General features: G+C 38.8%; 1 protein-coding gene across 7 annotated transcripts in view; it reads left to right on the top strand.

Annotated features, from left to right (window-relative positions):
• Positions 1-22,517, top strand: part of diaph2 (diaphanous-related formin 2) — a 367,005-nt gene that overhangs the window by 7,948 nt on the left and 336,540 nt on the right. For 5 of the 7 annotated variants that reach the window (XM_056769323.1, XM_056769326.1, XM_056769324.1 and 2 more), the window contains exons 3-6: positions 3,433-3,465; positions 4,318-4,497; positions 9,518-9,622; positions 15,573-15,593. In XM_056769323.1, coding sequence (XP_056625301.1) covers positions 3,433-3,465; positions 4,318-4,497; positions 9,518-9,622; positions 15,573-15,593 — 339 coding nt within the window. The remainder of the gene's footprint in view (positions 1-3,432; positions 3,466-4,317; positions 4,498-9,517; positions 9,623-15,572; positions 15,594-22,517) is intronic. The other 2 variants (XM_056769322.1, XM_056769321.1) reach the window with 2 other exon arrangements.

Raw genomic sequence — 22,517 nt, 5'->3', positions numbered from 1 at the left:
TTTAGCCATCTATCTGTTTGATATTGGATATTATGAGCTGCAGATTGCATCATGACTGAATGTGTATTTCTGCATGTTATTGTTGACATTTACAGTGAGAGGATTAAATTGCAGCTGTTACTTTTAATGACCCTTTTCACTTAAGTGAGCACTCAGTGCAAGGTTATTAGACATCAGTACACATCAGCTTGAATCGTGCTTCATATCTAAATACATGATGCAAGACAGGAAAGCTTTGACTTGCAAAACCTTAAGGCATAATAAACCAGTATGCCCTGAGAGGCTATGCATTAGACTCCATTAACCAGGGTAAAAGAGTTTTGATTGTGGCCTCAAAAATATAATAAACTATGTTTGATAAAGACAAGGGCTGCAAAAATAAAGAGAAAGGTACTCTGATTAGTAACAACAGTCCAATTAGTAAATTAGTGCATTGCATTGATTTGGCAAAAATGATCATTCAAAGACATTATTATTCTGGCAAAGCATTGAATAGACATTACAAAAAGGCTGTAGAAAATTTTATTTTTTACTTACACATTGTGTAAATTTAGATTCTCACCAGTATAAAGTCCACAGCAAGATTATTATTGTTTACTAAAACTTTTAATTTTTACTATACGAAATGTTACCTCAGGGATAAACTAAAAAATGTTAAAGTTGAGACACTCAAATTATTAACTGAAAATATATAAATAAAATAAAATAAACTTGTAGTACATTAGGTCATCTTCACACAGGATATGTTTTTTCTCTCTGCTGTCATCACTGAATTTAATTATAGTTCTTTTTTAGTTTATTTATATTTGTTAATACCACTAACCACAAACAGATGTGTTAAATTGACACACCTAACACTGTTACGAAAATATCCACATAAATAAGGGATCACATATTCACGTATTAGATCTCTATGAACAAAAAATTAAAATTAAAAATCTATTGGAAACAAAGCATGTGACATTGGTCATTAAAACCTCAAATCATCAAAACATACAGATCTTATATGTATAATATATATATATATATATATATATATATATATATATATATATATATTATTTATACACTAAATATATTATTATTTTTAACAATATTGTGGATAGCCACAATTGGTGCATTAGTTGAATGTGCAGTCACAGGTTGAAAGTGCATCTTCGAAAATGTTTGTTGTGTTAATCAGATCTATCATAGTCTGTATGATGTAATAATTTGAGTGAAGAATGATTGATTGACCTGATACGTGCCATAGGCAGCCTGTGTGCTATTACTATTGTGTCTCTTCCTATTGGGCTATTGTTTGGCATCCTGTTGGCCTGTAGACTCAATCTGTTGGCAAATACGACCAACAATTAAATGTTGATTCTAGCAGCATAGTGGTCAATTCTTCGGTTAGCTTCCCACAATAGCACATCAATGCTGGTATTTATTCAGGGTTGTGCTGGTTATTATTGTACTGCTGGATTATTCACATCTGAAAGGTCTACAATCAGCTGCATGATTGAAAACCCATTCAGATTTTATTCTTGCTTTATGAAATTTTGTCTGATATTGGTATTTGACGGTATACATTTGTAGAGTTTCATACAAATCTCCATGTGTCTGTATTTAATTAAAACATTCCGGTGTGCTGTGTGCAAGAAGCTGTTGGCCGAGAGCTCTCTGTTCTCGAGATTGAGTGACTGCGGGCTGCCAAGAACTGTTATGGGTTCAAACGGTCCTTTGTTAAGGTGTAATTGACTAATTAAAATAACCTTATTTCCCAGGAAGCATGCAGAACACCTTTTTGTTGCTCTCCTGGCCTCTCCTGTAGTGTCCCTTATGTTTCCAAAAATGGTTTGTGAAGCAGATTGAGTAATCTAGCAATCTTTTGAACATTCAGGGATGTTTTGGAATGATTGATTTGGTCAAATTTTGATTGAACAGTTTGTGTTCATTGGTGCCACCTAGTGGCAGAACATATAACTGTACCATGTTTGTTTTGCAGTTTGGTTACCTAGTAAACCTTGTTTTATTGTTTGGCACAGGAAGCAGCAATGTGTTCACCTGTGCTACTGCAATTTATGTTGCTTCCTATTTAGGGGCTAGGGGTTGCTTTTATACCACATTGGCACTATTATGGGGATTGGGGAGTTCTTGGTAATGAATATAGCTTTATTTTGATAAAGAATTTAATAAAGTTCTGTTGTCCCGAAGATATGTTGTTAACTCATAATGCAATATTTGCCCCTGTTGGCTGTATGATGTGTTGTCTAGCAGCAATATTAATGACCAGCCCTGGATTCGAAATGCAATTATGCAAAGTTGTTAAATTGTTTTTAATTGGATTTGAAGATTTTAATTACGTTCAATAACAAATGCACAACAGTATTATATGGGGCCGCCTCACTCTTTGAATCCTCTTCAGGATGTTGGATCTGTATTACAGTAATCCCAATTCAGTCATTATTAATTTAACAATATATTTTTAGTAAAAAAGTCTTTGCCAGCAAGTTTGGCCTTTATACCTCTTTATGACTCATTTACGGTATTAAAGGTCCTTTGTTATTAAAAGCTAGCACGTTATTGAAGACAATTTACTCCCATGACACACCTCCATTCTTGCTCATTCTTACCGAACCGGCCCTCCCATCCCAACTGTTGCAGAAGCAGTGTGTAGCCTGCAGGGCAGTCCTATAATGGTTGGATAAGAGCCGGACCGGGGGGCTGAATGAAAGTGTCAGATTAGCAGGAGAGTGAGGAAACCTGCGGGAAGTTGTGCTTTATGGCAGCTGCTCTGCAGACTTCTGCTCATTAACACTCTTCCTGCACAGCACAGCATATGGAGGCTTATCTCTCCCCCTGCTTTCTCTCTCTTACAAACGCATTCCCCCCCACTGTAGCCGAAGAGATAAAGCGCACATCTGAGAGGAGGAGAGTGAAGGAGTTGGGTTTTATTTATTTGTATTGTGCGAGGTCAATACTGTCAGATTGTCCAGGGCTGAACAGATCTTACATTCAATGGTTATCAACCCTTTTGACGTGTAGTGCCATTGTTAAATTATTTTTATAAATAATCAAAGTAGAGCATTATTTACCACTTTTAAATATTGTTTTATATGCTATATAAACTATGGATGTACATTATAGCAGAACGCCGTGGTTAGTTTGAGTTGAACTGTATAACTCTGAACAGATTTACTTAAGCAAACATCACTTTAACTGATAATAGTGTTGGAGAAATTTTTTGAGGCTTGTACCAACAAGAGGCTTGATCATCCATTCTTTAGTTGGTTGTGTGTTCATGGTCTCCTACAAGTCTTTTTTTTTTTGGTCAAAAATCTTAGTGCATGTGGTTATGGGTTCTGTAAACAAGGCTCACACCCTCTCTAACACAGAAACAGCGGTGATTCCATTGGCCCTTATTTTTGTGTTGTCCCTTGCCTTCAACAGAACATACACATAAAAACATTGGCCGATGACATGGTAAGGCATCTATCTTTTATGTGTTTCTTTCTTTTCTCTTGTCTCATTTTGTATTTTTCTCATCCTCACCAAGACTGCAGGAGATTTGTTAAAGTGAAGTGATCGGAAAAGAGAGATCAAAGACAAAACATTTGTAGTTTTTTATCACAGTGTCATCAAGTCTGTCATAATCCATCAGTATAAAGTGTACTTCAGGTCAGGATGCTGGAGTTCAAGTCGACACATGGCAACTTGATGCAATCAGTCAAGAGAAGTTGCCAGACCGTGTCTCCTCTTTGACTTTGGTCTCTCTTTGAACACTTCAGTTTAAACAAAGTGTCCCGATTCTTATAATTGCCATTTGTTTTGATTTCATCCGTAAAAGCATGTTCCCTTCACATTTTCTATGACAAACTAACAGTGACTGGTGCATGGTCTGTTTCCACTCTCTCTAAGCCAGTAACCTATGACTGAAGCACTGGCAGAAGTTTTATGTTTCTCTCTAATTAGATATAAACTCTAATATGTTGTAGTCACGTCTTGCTGTCTAATGTAGTTCAGAATGCTGTCTGTGATAATGTCTGTAAAATGAACAAGAGCAAAGTGCTCCTTTTAAAGTACAGATTGGACAGGTAAAGAGACAAATGTGCAGGTAAGGCAAATGTCAAGCTTTGTGCCTTGAACCATATTTTAAAACATTTTAATAAGTAACTAAATTGTTTTGTATCCACTTTAATAAAAAAAATATCCGAAGGCTAGTACACTATTAACATTCACATTGTGTGATATATTTGCTGTTTATATGTTGATTCAGAATATCAGCTGACATGTGGACAACCAGCTATTTACTGTAACTCTGCTGTGTTTCTTCAGCGTGACAGAATCACAAGTTTTCGAAAGCAAGGCACGAAGAAGGAGAAGCCCCTCATCCAGCATCCCACAGACCCCCTCTCCACCTTTCAGACAGAGCTGCCTGTGCCCCAGCCGCTGTTCGACGATCGCTCCATGAACCTGTCAGAGAAGGAGATCTTTGACCTGTTTGAGAAGATGATGGTGAGTTTTTGTCTACCTGCTATGAAGATTCAAGATACAAACCGCTCCGAGCCCCAGGCACTATGACCTCGACACCCTTTTTGACAGATTCATATTATTAACGGTTGCATCTCATGTTACGGGTGTCAGTTAGGCCACTGAGCAACGGTGCCTGACACTCTGAGCATGAGCATAAAATAACAGAATGTTTGCTAGATCAGAGAGAGACTGGAAAATGGTCATAGACAAGTAAAATGTGAATTTTAGCTGCCGTTATAATTGGACCTTATGTAAAATAAAATAAAAAGATTGAAAAATGTGGTGTGGTGACACCAAAGAAATGCTTTCATCAAGCGACAGAATGTCGCTGCCTTATATTTTATTATTTCAAATATTTTTATAGTACTTTTAACAGTATCGCATTTTGCGTTGTTGCAAAGCAGCTTTACAGAAAATATAGGAAATAAGTCAATAAGAAATCACAGAAAATAATAATGCATTTACAGTCTGAATTAATATAGTGTGGTTTTTATACAAGTCTGTTCATACTGATCTTTGGAATAGTCTTTTGATTGCCATATAATAAAATGCACATCCCATATTCACAACAACACAGTCTGATGCCAACATAACAGATGCATGATAAAACGGCTAAACATAATAATCTTTTCCCTCGTGCCTTTGTGCAGTGGCAAACAGTCACATTTCCAATGCACAGGTCGTCAAAGACGTTGTGTCTTTCATTCCCCTCTGCTGTCAGTCATGAATGGGGAATGGGACGTGAGAGGTCTGCGCTTTCTGCTGACAGGTTGCATTAACCGAATGTTGGCTCGGTTTGACACATGTTCCTTTCCCCCTCTGGGAGAGAATATGCATCAGCTACCACACTTTTGCATGCATCTACTCACTAATTCTTTCATCAATTGTGATATGTTGACAGCTGTCAATAAAGCATCCACCACAGAGGATTGATCTACAGTTACAAATCATGAAATGCAGCATAATATTGTCTAAACAGTTTTATTTCACTGGTAGTAAGGGCTGCATGCAGGCTTCACCTTTCTCGAAAGTTCCCGCTCTTTGTTTATCCGTACAGAGATGCACATACTGACTCACTCAAATTCCCAAGACACCCAGCCGACTGGGCTTCTGCACACTCTGGCCTCAATTGAACTTGCACTTGTTTTTTTGGGCTAGACAAGTCAAATAACAAAATCTAGCTACAGAACAATAGGATTATTTCCCAGACAGGAAAAAGGTTTGAGCTGTATTCGATTTATGAGGTCAGGGCTCTCATAACCTGAATCTGTCACGCCGCAAGTCTGTGAACTTTTTCATTTGTTTTGATGGGGCAGTTTGTTTGGTATTTGTTGTCTGTAGAACGGCAACTCTGCCAAATTTTACTGCACTCACTAGTGCATATTGGTCCCTCAGTCCTCCTTAAATGTAACGTAAAAGATACTAAAATTGAATTACAAATCTACATCTATTTCTGTGAAACCCTAAAAGACAATTGGAGCAACCATGTCCATGACCATGTCAGTCCCAAGTAGACAAAAACCAAGTATAACATCAAAAATAATGTTAATGTTATTTCTATGCTGTATTCCAAAATCAGTCAAGAGCTTTGTATGACAAATAGACTAGTAAATAATGTTCACTGAAAATCTTGTTCTCCCTTCTAGCTTATAAATCAAATAATGACACCTTTTGATGCTTTGTGTCAGGTTGGATGATGTTGACACTATCAAACTTGACACCTGGCAACTGGTGACACGTTTTATTTATAAAGGTGTGGTGGAATTTCACATTTCACCATTGTCTGTTTGTGACACAAAGTTACTTCTGTAGGATCGTAATGAAAATAAAATTTGTTCCATAGGAAAAGTGGGTTTGGAATAAAAGTGATTGTGTGAAAATAATAACAGTACAGTGAAAAAGCTGATTCGTCAAAACTATTTTACTTAATACATCTGCTTTGCTACAATGTTCACTGTATTCAAACATGGTTGTAGTTTCTGTGGTTTCTTAGGGCTTTCAGGAGAAGTTCAATTGATTTCAATGTGATAGCAAAACCTATAGCTGAACAGCGCCACCTATTGTCTAATTTATGTCGTCCAATAATATGATTACCTTTAGGAGAATAGAGTTTTCCTTAGGAAAGCAAACTCTCTTTTCAGCTGTATTGTGTAAATCGGATGGCAGACTAGATGTTCATATCTTGTGCCGAATCACGGCACACATTGTCTAAGATCACCTTGGGTTCTCAGACAATGTGGGCTATAATCAGTTTGATTTGTTCATTTGTCATGTTTTTGCGAGACTTTCACCTGCGAGAATCTCCAGCTCCTTGTGTTAGTAACCGCCTGTCACTCACATAACCTTTCAATTGCTGTTTTTGTTCTCAAGATAGCGGAACATTAAACCCGGGCTTCAATTTGCTGCTTGGCAAGCAAGTCAGGTTTGCAGACTTGAAACGTGTTGAATGGAATTGGCTTTTTTACTGAAAGCATAATAATCATAATGAAACAATTGAGGAAAAAGCTAGGAAGAAATGCATTTCTCCTCCAGACGGCCCGACACTGACACTGAGATTACAGGCCGGTGGTTTGTTGTTCACCATATAGAAAAGATTTATGAGGCACAAAACAAAATCATGTCCAACCTAATATATGAAGCTGTTAGAGATCTTTCATACTCGAGTTTCTCTCCCGCATGCTTTCGGCGCACATGGATATCGATTCGCATCATCAGTGTTAAGGCAAAATTTGAGGTCATTCTTCAATATATAAACTTGAAAGTATTGAGCGAATGTAAATAAATGAGCCCCCCTCGCACTTTAATGCTGGTGGACATTTCACTCGGATTGCAGTGCATAGCCAAGTGGAAGAAAATAAATAAGGGTTCACTAATGTGGTCGGTCATCAAAGGGTTTCTGGTAAACAGAGGAGCTCTTGGACAAATGAAAGCCATGTCTCTTTGATGAAGGGGGTTAGCGGCCATGGCACGGAGCATATGATATCGTCTTAATGCGTGCGTGAGAGAGCCGGTATCGCCCGGCCTTGCCATTGTGTGTGCTTGCACGCAGCTGGACCTAAGGCCTGATAAAAATGCACAGCGGTAAATCCGTTCATGAGCCGGGTGATGGCATGTTAAGACACGGGTGAGGGCTCTTAACGTTCCTCTCATGCTGAGAAACAGCGCTTGCAGGATGCAACATGCCACCTCCTCCGGTTTGGATCATCATTTAGTCAACCAGAGCTGTTCCACCAGTGCCATTAACATTCAGACGGCAACAGAGAGGCGCCTGGTCCGAAGAAGGACTCCAGGATTGATGGGGTCAGATTGTCACCCCTGCAGATGCAATCACCCCCTAACCGCTGCTCATCCTCCCTCACCAAATTGTTCTTGCGTAGTCTTCAACTTGGGGGACGTCCAACGTACATTAGCCATCTGTTGCAAGTACTTGAGTTATTTATTAGATTTGATGCACTTAGATATCAGTGCAGAATAATTGTCGTAATCCTGTTCCTCTTCTATCAGATTGAAGGAGAAATGGCTTCATGAACTTTTGGCTTTGTGTGCGCCTTTGGTCTCTTGGAAATACATTTGCCTTATTTCGATGCATGTCACTCTGACTTATAAGTGCCCTTTTAGAATTCTTCGGTCCGTTCTTACATCTCTAAGCGGAGTGCTTCCATTTTGGAGAATTCTGCAGAACTCCACTGGAATATAACTCAATTGACCAAGATCAAACATGAAAAATTGCGCCTTTTTTCCTCTCCGGGAACTTGGCCCCTCTCCACAACAATTCAAAGTGAGTGGTAGATGGGCTAATTCTCCTCCTCAGTGCCCAGAGATCACACTGGCATCCTATACACATAAATATTCTCTGTTTTTTAATAAAATTAATTGAGAGGTGTTATGTTCTGTGGATAGCTTTCTGACGTTTCTCCAGAACTGAGATGATCGTTTTAAATTGGGGTACGAACAAACCGGGCTCACGTTTCAGATATAGTAAGAAATAAAGGAGAAAGAAAACGACAATTCCTGTACACCGCTTATTTGTACTTTTGCATCGACGGATCCAGATGCTTCTTTAGAAGGATTTAATTACGGCAGCCCTGGCCTTTGATTTAATAATTCCAAGCTTTCAGGACATAATTAATAATAATGGTTAAATCATACTGAAGAGAGAGAATCAGATTCAGGAGCCAATTAAGATGCCACATCAACAAGGCTCGCTCATTCATTAAAAGGCTTGTTTTTTTGTGAGGGGAGACAAAAATGACAGTTGTTTGATGGGAAAAACTTTGAACTTTTAACTTTGAAAGGATGATGTCCTTCAATCTTGTCAATTCATTGGTGCTGTTAACCACATTTAGCCATGGCTCAGTCACAAAGTTATTTCAAGTGACTGATTTAAGTTTTTATTCATTTTGCATTTGGTTTAAAACAAAGCTCAATAAATGGATGTTCAGGCTGCTTTGAAATCAGCAGCCCTTACCCTTTCCTTACTGTTCTTTTCTTTTTAATAGACATCCACCCACATCTTATTGGAAACAAAAGAACCTGCAGTCTCTCTTTTTTTCACCAGAGGGCAGCATGGCTCCATAAAAAACGCTGCTCACGAGTCTTCGTTGTGCATACAGCGTCTCCTTGACTTGTCATGGCATTGATAAACATACATCAAGGCTTCATTACAAACTTAACCTTGGTTCTACAGAATAGCCTCCTCATTGTCATCATGAACGTGCGGCGACGACAGTTTTTATTTCACTGTGATTTAAAATGAAATATAGGTTTATAAATGGGGCTTTATGACACTTCAACGTTATGTACATTGACATTCTAAATTTGTGTTGGGTAATGGGCTCTGTACAGCTCACTAGACATGCTATTGCTTGCCGTATCCACAAGTGCTTTATATCTCATCATTTTTATTAAAGGCATTACACTTATCCATGTTGCTATGGTTAATTTGTTTCTCATTTGATCAGCCTCTTCATTCACATGTATGTGTTACTATCTGTGTGTGCAGGAGGACATGAACCTGAATGAGGAACGCAAAGCCCCCTTGCGTGGCAAAGACTTGAGCACCAAACGTGAGATGGTAGTTCAGTACATTTCAGCCACAGCAAAATCGGTAAGTTCATAGGAGCTCTTGGGCGGGAGACAGGAGAGAGAGAGGGAGAGACAGAGAGGAGACATTGGGGATGAACCACACACGCCGACACACTATGGAATAATGAGCTTAACCTGATCTGCTTTCTGCCTATCTTACTAAAGCCTCAAATCTTTGATTGCCACATCCTTAAGTTCATTTGTTTATTATTTATTTGTTTTATTTATTTATTTTCTTTTTCCCCCTTTCTTAATTTTTTTTCTCGGTTGTTTATCAGGGTCCTTTTGTTGTATTGCACTTTTCAAAAGCTTCATATTGCCAGGGATCAAGTTTTCATTAGAATTTGGTACGCATCACTGTCTCTGCTCAGTAAGCTGCAACATGACTCTTTCATCACCATTGATGAATAAAGGGTGGAACGCCACAGCCTCGAAGGGTAATCCTGGGCTTTTGGGCCAAATTCTCTTCATTCCTTTTATAAGGTAGTTCCTGCTGATGTTAGACTCTAAACTGAGGTGAAGGAGGCTCGGTTATATTTTGACTCCAAAACAAGTCAACAGTTAAATAGATTTAATAGATAGATTTAATAACAAAGTATGTGTTTATTTATACAATAATATTAAAATAAATAATAGAGAATAGCACATCTCAAGGCAATACACGTGTGGCCTTTTGATCTACTTTATAATTCATTTGAAATTAAGATGTAACACTTTACATTGAGGTTATATTTGGGAACAGTAAATTAAAGCATTTGCTAACATAATCTAACATTGAACAATAATAGCATTTATTAATCTTAGTTCATGTTAATTTCAGCATTTACAAATACATTTTTAATAAATAAGTAATAAATGAAGGATTATTAAATGCTTAAAACTATTGTTCATTGTAGTGCATGTTGGTTGATGCAGTTTTAGGAGTAGGTCACTTCAAAATTAGCCCCCATTGAAGTGAACTACTCCTTTAATATTTTATCAAACGGTATCAATTACAGTTTTATTTTTAAGTGTTAACAATTCCAAATAAAACACTACACATCTGTACATATTTTTATTTAAATCACATTGAATTCCATTTTTTATACCAGAGGTGAATATGTTCCCCACACTCACCCCGAGGGCGATTCCTCTGACTGGCCTTCAGCGTCCGTTTTCATTAGCTTTCCTTCCAGCTATGATAATTAACCAGCATTATTAATAATGATGATAATCAGAGATGATTGAATTCTGTAGCAGGCTCAGTGTCGGTCTCGTGAGCCTGGCATACATTGTAAAATATGATTCCCATATTAGTACTGTAGTCTCAGAGCAGCTAAGGAGGGGGTTCCTGTCTCTCTGCACCCCTGTCGCCCCCTCAGCACCACCAGAGGCACTCACCAGCAGCATGTCACTGTGGAGGCTGTACACGGCTCTCTGACAAGGAAGATGGTGGTTGGGAATGTGTACTCTGCATTCTAGGGAAGAGATGTGCTTTTATGTGATAAGAGATGTTTACCACAGGCACAACACACTTTTCGCTGTAATGCTGAACTCTAGCACCCATATCTCCTCCTCTTCCCCTTAAATATTCAGCTCAAGATACTAGCCAGAAATAGCTGCATCTGATTTTGGTGGGAGAAAACAAATATTTAAACTTTTACAAATGATAATAGTTTTTTTCAAAACGTATTTTAACAGTACTTCTAGCCACTGATATGCTAAGTTGAACTATTCCGATTATCTTTTTGATAATGTTAAACCCTCTCCTTGTCTTGTTGTTTGCCAGATCAGCCTCATAGTGTGTGTGCCATACAGTAGCCTAAAGTCATATACTGTGTGCCTCTTTAAAGTCAACATGCAGTGATATTTGCAACCCATTTTACTTAATAATATTTTGTTAAATGCATATTAGATTTTTCCATTCATTAATTGGATTATGAAACTTGTTTTACCGGAACTTTATCAGGTGTTTGGAGAGATTAAAAAGGATGACATCATCAGCTCAATATTTGTTTAAGAAGCAGAGCAAGTTATTACATTATGATGAAATATTTCAGCCAAAATTTTTCTTTTGGTTTTAAGAAAGTAAATTGGGTCAAAATTTGATTTCTCGTTGACTTTAAACAAAGAATTTCATACAAACCGTAATCATTTCCTCAAATTTCACAACTTTCTGAAGCATGTTTCACTTGGCTAATGTGTGACTTTTGCATTTTTCACCTCAAGATTCCTCTCTTTCTCTCATAATCACTGCATGGCTACCAAGGTTTTTTCCTAGGTGTGGGCAAAGGCTTATATACACATACATGCACACATGCACGCACGCACGCACAAACAAACACACTAACAATATCACGCACATCCACACAAAGTCACTCAAGCGCTGTATGTTTCAAACTGCATTGGGTCAATGTCCTCTCTTTGGTTGTAGAGTGGGAGTAATTAAATGGTGGTCTCGTGGAGGAGACCCGCAGTCTCTGCTCAAGCCACTGCAGGTGTAATTTAGCAGGGGTGAGCGAGGCCAAAAGCAGACAGCACGAAACGGCCTCTGCACACCTCCGCATTAATAACCCAAACCCGTCTAAATAAAAGAATGGGAAGCCGAGTCCATCCATCCCTCTTAATCTGCCGCTGTCTTCCCGAGTGTGCCGATCTGCCTACAGTAGATTGTGTTTCAGCACACAGCTTTACTGAGCAAATATTAGTGGGAAAACAAACCCATCCGATCCACTCCTGTCACAGACCGCCTGTCTGTGTGCGGCAGACTCCCGCAGCTCCTGGCTGGCAGGAGGACAGTGCGCAGAAATGCAGGAGAAATGGAAGAATAGAAAAGTTTCACACCAGCGATATCTGTCCTCTTTGATAGCTCCGTTGTTATCGTTTGTGAGGCAGAAACGCACAGTTTCTCACAGTTCATTTTATTGTTTACAGCAAACACCTTTTCCCTTGCAACAGATTTGCGTATGCATTTTATTATATTATAGCATCACACCTTTTTTTCCTTTGTTCACAGTGAAATCTTCGTAGAGATATTTGCTGAGGACAAACGGCATATCGAATGCTTTTGTATTAGGCCTGGGTGATATAGATTTGGCTTTTTGATACACATTATGTATTTGATATTTCTCTGTATTGAAAATGTTTAAAACAAATGATAAAACAAAAGAATGATATTAACTCATTTTTGTACATATGCACCAATATAACAATACATAATAATGCACCACAGCCTTTTCATATATATTATTTTTAAAGACACACAATCTTTTATTTTAGTTATTGTTTATGATTTTGTAAAGAAAAAATGACCGGAATAAATAGTTTACATTGATTCACAGAACATACCTGCTGTCACACTCGGACATCATGAGACAAGAAGGAATAACAAAACTTTAAGACTTACTAAGCGCCTTTTCAAAATAGTATCGGCTAAATAAAAATGCATTAAAATAATTGGCTTAATAATTCTTTATTTTGTCAGCAAATATTTTTTTTTACATGTGATGATTGGATCTTTTGATCTTATGTTTATTCTTATTACGCTCTTCAAATTTTTATCAATGCACGTTTATTTCGTAGATATATGAACATTTTCTCTCAGTGGCAGCTGCTTTAGTTGTTCAACACGCTTGACTTCAGTCTCTCACCACACTTTTAGGAGATTTTCAATTGACTGTCAACACCAACTATTAAGTCTTTTAAGGGTGAGCAAAACTTTGCATTGACCCTGTTCATATGAAGAGCTCATATGAAAACAAATGTGGCCTCTGAATTCTGTGGACGTCCTCCGCTATAAACATTTTCAGGGCTGCTCTTTTTCAGACTTGGACAAATATGTCATTTTTATTGCCTGCGCCAAAGCATGTCTGTTACTAACTCAAACATTTCACACTTACCCTGCAAATATCATGAAAAACTGTGACTTTGTCTTCCTGTGTTGTTAATAAATGAAGCGATCTTTGTTTCATGTAAGATATAGAATGTGTCTAGGCAGGCTCTTTGAGGGGAAAGGAAAAGAGGTTTTACCCATGATGCTTACCTGAACATTGTCAATATTGTGGTATTACCGAGGCGCGTAAACGTAATTACATTACGCGTTCTTGTAATCATTTGTGACAGTTCCTGAGAGAGCAAACCGCTTCTGTCTGGGACTCGGAAGCGAATAAAAAATAAATAACTTAATTAATAGATTTATATTGTGGAGGATTTGATAGTCATGAGAAAAGCAGGAATGAGGATATAAATACCCATTTCCTGATAAGATGACATTTCCTCTGAAGTTTGTTTACTGGAGCTACTTCATAATAGAGCCCATCATTAGCATATTATAATCCAGCATTAGAACAATTACAATCATCTGCTTTAAATTTGAGTTTTTCGGGCTCCTCGGGAATTGACAGCATTAATACCTCAGTCAAGTGACAATGATGTGTTGTTTTGTGAAATTTGTGTAAATTGATGTTAGCAGACGCTTTTCCCCTCAGCTCCTTCTTGACAGCTCTTTATGTGGTTTCAAGATAATGTCTGTTCTTTTGATCACGCTGCAATAAAAATACAACACTCATCAAACCCTGCCAAACATGGCACAGTGCTAACAATGTTTGGCAGCGATTCAGCGCGTCTGGCGTTAGCATAAGCAGGTGACTTTTGTGTTGGGTCGAGCCCTAAAATGTTAACGATTCGTTAGAGGATGACGAGGCCTTGTTTGTCTGCCTTTTTGCAAAATTGGATGTTTGTTCCAAAGTGTCGCACTTTTCATCAAGAGGTTACACAGTTCAATTTGACTTTATTATAAACTTCGACATAAAATGGAAGCGTAGGTGTTGGGTTAAAAGAAAAGACGTTAAATATAAAAAATAACAAGTCAAGGTTAGAATTTATGGCCTCTGGATTGTTTTGCTAAAGACGTGAGAATGGTGCGTATTTTCCATCAATCTACTTATACAACATGAAAACATTAGTTATTAGTTACACATTAGTTATACATTAGTTATTTGCAAATTTGACAGGGAAAAAAACTTCACTATTTGCATCGAGACACCTTCACCCGAACTGGCCTATCCGTTCAAAATACAGCTTGACCAAGGCGTGTTATATAAATTTGACATTTTATAGAAACTGGCCTTCGGAGGCATTTTAGCTTGCCGTCTGCTCTTGAATTAAATGAGTTGTTAAGGTTAATACTGTAAAAAAACGTACAAATTGAAATTGAGTGATAATGTCTTTCTTCACTTTTAACAGGTGGTCAGTGAAGTTATATCAAAGTGATAGATCACCCAAAAATAAAAAATATTGTGTAATAAAAGAAGATATTTTGAAGAAGTTTGGGAACCGAACGGCGGCGGGACCCATTGACTTCCATAGTTTTTTTGTCTGTACAGACAACTAGGGTACCGCCACTGTTTGGATACCAACTTTCTTCTGAATGTATTATTTTGTGTTCTGCCGAAGAAGGTCATACAAGTTTAAATGACAAGAGGGTGAGTAAATGATGATTTTTTTTTAGATGAACTATCCCAGAAATTTAGACACAGAAACGTACAATTGTCCTTAATGATTTGAAGAGGACACTAGAACCAAAAAAATGTGGAGGAAAAGAATAACTGCATACAAACTGCTTACCTGGCTCTTCCTTAAAGCATGACAATATATTCACCAATACAGATGCATCAATCACTTCAACATTTACTTGGGCGTGCACAAAGTCAATTTGTCTTGCAAAGACAACCAATTCCTCCAAAGTTCAAAGCAGTCATCAAAATGGCAGACATTGTCTTCTGTGTCCATGTAAACCCTCTCTCTCTCTCCACCCTGTTGTATTAATTCTCATGTGAGTAGACAGTGTTTCAGAGAGGGCCAGTGTGCCTGTGATTTAACTATGAGCGCTAATACTTCAGCAGGATAGTACAGGAGAGTTTCTGGCCTACTAATGATTGTGCTGTTTGTGTCTTTTTGCGCATTAACTTCCCTCCGCTGACCGCTGCATGCAGATAACTGGGAGCAAAGTTGCGGTGAGTAGCAAATTATTTATTCGCCTTTTATTCTTAGCGTGCAATGTCCCTTTCTTTCTCTTCCCTCCTTTCTTTTGATAAGTTGCAGGGAGGTCATCTCAATGGCTTTCTATTTCTATTTAATTTTCAGCATTAATGTATTTTATAGGCTATAATTTGAAAAAGCTATAAATTTCCTTTCCCATCCCTGCATGCAAATTGCGCACTTGGAAATGAGTGATTTCTCAATTGTGCTCTGTGAGAATAAACAGGGAGACCTTTTTGTTCATTTAAGCAGTTTTTCTTTGAAATGGATCGCTGCCTAACACATATTAGCATTTAAATATTGTAACACCAAGGATGAGCAATAGTTTTTAGGCAAATAATCATAATCTGTGATCTAATCTGTTTATTCTAATGTTCTGTATCTAAATGGCTTTCATTGTGTTTCTTCCTCCCCCCAGACAGCATACTGAGGATGTATCACTTAATTAGATTTCCTACATACACGCACACATAGAGTCCGTGTTGATTGAACAGCGGGAAAAAAACATTTCGCCCCTCATATAAATACGTTCCATTTTGAAACGGCATTCGGCACAGCCCATTTGAAAAGTCTTTGTCCCACTACCATTACAGCATGTCACTATTGTTTCTGAAATGTTCATAGCTGCTCATGTTATTATTGTCACTTACTTTCACCCCTCGCACCCCCCGCCACTTTCTCAAAAATGACGGCAATAATCTTTATAAATATATACTGTCTGGGAGATGCCGATGTTTCCTCATTTCACAGCTTCGTAATGCCGTAATTGCAGACTGGCTTCTGCTATTTCTCACATAGTGCAGTCCCATAGCCCATATGCGTCTGCTTGTTATTTGTTTTATTTTATTTTATTTATTTAGAGGGGCTCTGTTATTGCCTCCGCAAGTGTCACTTGTCATTTAAAATGCTGTTTTATTGTGTTGCTGGAGCTATGAGAAAATGCCCCTAGATGTACGTGAGGAGGCTTGAAGATAAGGAAGCACAGGTAAATGTGTTATTTACAATACAGCAATAAGCTGCCAGAACAGACCCATTTATTCGCTGCAAGATGGCCTGTTCAATCAATGCTCTCATGCTGGTTGGTGGGGAATTGTTTGTTGAGCGATTTTTCTATAACCTGTCAGCCATAAAACATGTTCGGTTTGATGAGCACAGAAGTATGTTTTGAATGTTACATCACTTCTCCGTGAATGTTGCTCTTGGATCATGTCTATTGAAGAACCGTCTGGCGGTGTGCAACACAAACAAGACCTCAATTAGAAGTTTCCAGCGGTCCGGAGGTTGTTGCACTTCTTGTGGCTGGGAGAGTGTGGAGAGTTGTAGTGAACCTCGCAGCTTTTCCTTCCTATTCCACTTGGTTTTCGCTTCTTTCATTCTCCGTGTCCAAATATCCTAACTTTTATATGTTCAATGCACTCAGAAGTTTTGCCAAGATAAGGCCTTCTCGCTGGGCAGATTGCTATTTCCATGCTGTCAGTATGGTTTTGGGGGGAATCGACCTGCCTGAGCTGCAAAGTCTCTCCGGCACGCTTTTTCACAGGTAAAATGCAGGGCTTGAATTTAGATTGTCTTGACTTGTGGCTGAGTCACATGTGCTATAATAGTTTGTATGGGCACAACTCGATGATGTTGATGGTGCTGACTCGAGAGGTGCAAGGGGAGCATCCATCGCCCTGTGACCACAGACATAAATCGATCAAGTGTGTCATCGCTTTGATTGGCAAGATAGTAAGTAATAGATAGTGTGTTAAAATGACCACGTTTCTCCGGGTCCCGAATGCCAAACCCCTCTGAGAGGGAATCGAGGTCCCTTCGCTTCAATAAAACAAAACTAGAGCACAAAACCCAGTCTGCGTTGGGCCCTGAAGTCTGCTCCGTCGTTACCTGATAAGGTCACATGAGTTGACCCGCAAAGTCTCTCTAGACCTCAGGAGGAGATCAATAATCGCACAGTCCTGCAGTTCGGAGAGACTGCCTGTTTCCACGGAAACATGGCGACATGTTTAGAGTTGCGGGCATGGAGCGAGATAGCAGAGAGACTCAGACCTCAGGGACTGGAGTCTGCTAGAACTGTTCAGATGCACCCTGAAAATCCTTGCTATTGTCTCCGAAAATAATGGAGAAAGCTTGTATTTTTGAAATGATTTAGCCGCCGTTCACATGGGACTAAGGCTTTGCCCTTTCACGAGTGAATGGCATGGATCTTTCTGTCATGTTAAATTGCGTTATACTTAAATACTCTCAACGGAACTGAAAGGCATATGTGAAAGAGAGCAAAAAACTGGCAGGAAACAAAAACGATTCTTTTCAACACAAGCTCGCCTTAAAACCGTTAACTGTGTGCAGGACAAAACTTTGGCGAGTGGCTTCCTACTTGTTTTTCATGCATTCAGGTTTTACGTTTTGTTAAATCTAAAGCCGGTTGCACACTGCAAGCGTAAGCAATGCGTAATATTTTTGCTTAAGCTCAATTAAAGCAATGTTTACAGATAGATAGATTGACTTAAAAAGTAACACTTTTACCTTAAAAGCATGTAAGTGATGTCTAATGTGTTTTTTCACTGCCGACATGTGTTTTTTTGGCCAAACCACAACAGCACATTTAAAGGATTTTTAAAACAAATATATCTTAAATGTAATGCTTATATTGCATAGGAATGAGGGGAAAATGATCGCATTACAATTCAATCACTCTCTCTTATGGTAAATAAGTACCAGTAAAACCCTTTAGGGACTTAAATCCTATCCTTCAAAGCACGATGACTTTTTAATTATAATTGTACTACGTGGATCTAAAGAGCATGGATCAGGCAGATAAAACAAATCAGAGTTATACAACTTACATAAAATAAGCTTTTTGATGAAGTTCTGGGAGATATTTTGCTCATTGATGTATTTAAAATAACATCATGCGAAATTGCATTGTTGTATGTGTACGTGGACATGCGCTGCCAGCGCTCTCCCTACGCGCTGCTTATGCGTGCGGTATGAAATGGGCGTAAGGCAGGAAACAATGAAACATGTCAGCTTTTGTTCTTAAAGCACTGAGTGTTAGTGATTTACCTTTGTGGCTTCAAAATATCCAAAAAACTTGTTTGTTGTGAGAATATAATTTACCTCTCAAGTTCTGTTTCTTGCCTTTGCTTTTGGGGAACGTTAATTATTCTATACAGGCTCTTTGTAGCTTTTTTCCATGTATTTGGAGGCATAGCAGTTCATATTTAGACAGACTTTTACCATCTCTTTTCAGTATCTCTCCCTCTTCCTCCCATTCCCCCCCCCCACACTTCCCTTTCTTTGTCTCCATCTCCTCTTTGCTTGTATTTACTTTACAGAAATAGTTTTCTAGGCAAATGAATATCCTTGGCATGTGTGTTTGGGGTTCACTTGGTTCATTATTATACTTTATACCCAGCATGCATCTGTTCCAAGGCTCATCTTTACCACAACCATGGGTCGCATTGTATTCATGCTTTTAAAGGCTCTCTTCAGTGAAGGTGTACTGCTTATCCTTTTACTTGTACTGCTGCTCGATAGCACTGCCCAGCATCTGTGGGCCCTTAAAAAAAAGTCTGAATAAAATCAAGGCCAACCCGACCCTATCAACTAAGCATCGTTCTGAAAAGGTCTCTTTGTTTCAGTTTGGCCATTAATGATGACTGTGTGCTGGAGGCTCAACTGATTTCATAGGGTGCACGTCCTTGGTGTTTTAAAAGACTTTCTATTAAAACATAAATCAACAGCCTGTCCCCCCCCCGCTTCGTGTTTATCATTCTTATAGATTCATGATTTTAATTAGGATTAAGCAACTGCCCTCAAAGAATACTGTGGATGTTCAACATGGTAGTGTGTGGCAGTACATGGCTCTATACTTGAATTTTAATTTGTTATATTTTAAATTGACACCGCTCTGTTATGGATTGTTTTGTCTCAGTTGATTTATTTATTTTATTATATGTTTTTCTAATTGGGTTCTTTTCACAGATGGTGCATTGGATTTAACAGCAGGATTTACATTACGGTAGCATTGTCTGTTATGACTTCGCTTTTCTGCAGAACACAAAAGAAGATATCTTAAAGAATGTTTGTAACCAAACAACACTGGTACCCATTGACTTGCATTGGTTTGTGACCATACAATATGTGTATGTGTACTGCCATTGTTCGGTTACCAACATTCTTCGGATTATCTTCATTTGTTTTCTGCAGAAGAATGAAAGTCAGACCGGTTTGAAATGATGAAGGTAAATGATAACAGAATTTTAATTTCTGGGTGAACTATTCATTTAACCTTTGTGTTTGACTTAAAATGTGTTCAAGTAGTTTATCAGTGTCTGTTATCGGGATACTGGGAATTGAACCCGCAGGATTCAAACTCATGACCTTGAGGTTTCCTAACTTTACTGGCTGAGCTACGGGAACACAAGTAGCAAGCTGTTCGTATTACACAGTGGCAGTTGTTTAAAGTTTTTATCTGGGTTAAATAAAGGTCAGGCTCTATCAACGGCATCCATAAAATTCTGTCAGTTTTAAAGATAAACAAATCAACGTTTTGACAGAAATGAACTTGCAGTTCCATGGGGGGATTGTTTTCTCCTCAAGACTTTGCCCTACAGTATAGATATTGAAAGTGCTTAACTTTCAACATATTTGTGTTTGTTGAATAAGAGTTGAAATTATTGTATGTGGTTATTGACAGCCTGTCACTGATGCTGTCGATTGAGCCTAATTTGTATTTAACCCAGAATATGCCTTTAGTTGGAGTTAACAGGATTATAGCTGACATGTTAGTGATGGTACACAGTATCTCAATGATTTCTGCTATATGAAGGTCTATGAATTTCTGTCCCCTCCGGCTGTATTTTATCACAGAATTGTTTTGACTGCGTGCATCCGTAAGACTGAGTTGGTCCCGTTGCTATATTTCAGGGATCAACTCTAAGACCCATGCTTTTTAGTTTTGTTTGTGACTCTGTGCCCAGGTATATTGAAACATCACAGGGTTCAGAACGGAATGACACTAACGCTGCATCCATTGCGACACCTGACCTCATCTCCTCTGGGGTCTTGGTTGATGTATCCGTGCATTCTAGTTGCAACCACAACCTTGTATACAATTTTAATGCCATTCAGTCGTGTTCTTATATAGAAATGTCAAGTGAAATACGATTGATTCAACTGTAATACTAGTTCTAGTCCCTTTGGGAGAATTATTTGTATTTCAGCTTCCCAGTTTTGGTTTTATATGGGTAACGACAAAAGACAGAGTTTATTAGTTGTGTCTGGAGAATGTGTTAAACTGGATAAGAAGTCATATTTTTCCCCACGTTGGCGGTGTATAAATGTTAGAAAGCCAGACAGACAGAAGTGTTTTTTCCTGCCCTTACAATGCTACACGGCGACGTCTTTTGTAAGTCATGGCAAGGAATGAATACTCGCAGAAAGGACAAACATCTTGTAGCGTAGGACACTGAATCTAGAAAGTGTGTAAAGAATTGCGACCTGATAGACTGGCAGCGTATGTCAATACCAGCTCCCACCGGTGACGGAAAAGGTCTCTTTGCAGGCTGAGTGACTGCTGCATTATGCCACGTGGCCTTCTCTTCAATGGGAAACAAACAATCAGCGCTCCTGCCTTCAAAAGAGAGAAGCAGGATCTCATTATGATGAAGAGAAGATGAAAGGGAGCCAAGAGTGGACACGGCGTGCTCATATTAAAGGGAAAAGAGATGGGCTGTGTTTGTGGGTATATGCGTGTGCGCACGTGCACCTCGCATACGTGCGTTCTTGTGATTGTATGAGAGAGGAGCCCATTTTGGGTTTGTCTTTGCGACTGAAGTGCACCGTATTCCCAAGTCTCTCTCTTTTGTCAGTGGTCAATCAAATCACCCTCTGTCCTCTCGATGTTATTAGTTCCCTACATCCTACTCCAGGCTCCGGTGCGAGCCGCCATGTTCCCGTGTCCTTTTGAGGTCAGAAGATCTGGTAATGGCTTTTGCTGTCCTGTCATTCTCCCTGACCACCTTTCAACACCGTCTTCTCAAATTCTTGCCCTTTTCCTGCTGCAGGCGTGATACTTTTATAGCATATAGCGTATTTTTAACACTTCTCTTGTCAGCGTGCACATATAATTATTCACACATCACAGTAGCATCAGATTTGCATAGCTGTACGAGTCCTACTTACTTTTTTATTTCTTATTAAGCTTATTGGCTATTGAGAAAAGGCACGAACACTTTGATATGTCCCAGACTTTGTTTTAATATGAAATGCATTAATCCAGAATGTCTGCCAACTTTTTTTCTAGAGTGGTTGGTCCATGTTTTTTTGTTCCCTGAAAGTCACTTTGTTATCTAGGGGTGTTTAGTGGCGGCACACGGTTAGCGCTTTCTGGACAGCTTTTCGTACAATTAGAGGGGTCCGCAAGATAATTTTACCTCAACTATAAAGCCATGAACACAGTATGACCACAGTTAATGGCACATGAAGACAGCTTGGGAACTGTGCTCAGGGAACAATATGTTTGGACTGCTCGAGGCTTTTCTCTTTGTTTTATTTCACTGGATTTCTTTCAGCCCGGAACTAATGAAAAGCCATTTCCTCTTTTCTTCTCATTAACGTTCTTATTGGGTAGGAATCGCTCTGAACAGGTGAGATTTTCCCTGGCTGCCACAGATCCAGTCCTCCATTTAAAACACAGCCGTCTCCCTCGGAGACTCCCGGTGGCCTCCTCAGCAAATCACAGCCCTAATAAGGTGTGGCACTTGTCGGCTGCACATTTTATGGTCGTCATCCATGGACGCTCGGTAGTGAGCCGTCATTATCTGCTCATCAAACACGCTTTAAGTGCTCCCCCAAATGGCCAAACCTAACGATTTGTGGTTTGATCAAGAACGGGT

This window comes from Triplophysa dalaica, chromosome 16 (assembly GCF_015846415.1).
Source record: "Triplophysa dalaica isolate WHDGS20190420 chromosome 16, ASM1584641v1, whole genome shotgun sequence".
NCBI classification, from domain to species: domain Eukaryota; kingdom Metazoa; phylum Chordata; class Actinopteri; order Cypriniformes; family Nemacheilidae; genus Triplophysa; species Triplophysa dalaica.
The sequence above is the reverse complement of the archived record's forward strand: the minus strand, read 5'-3'. Positions and strand labels throughout refer to the sequence as shown.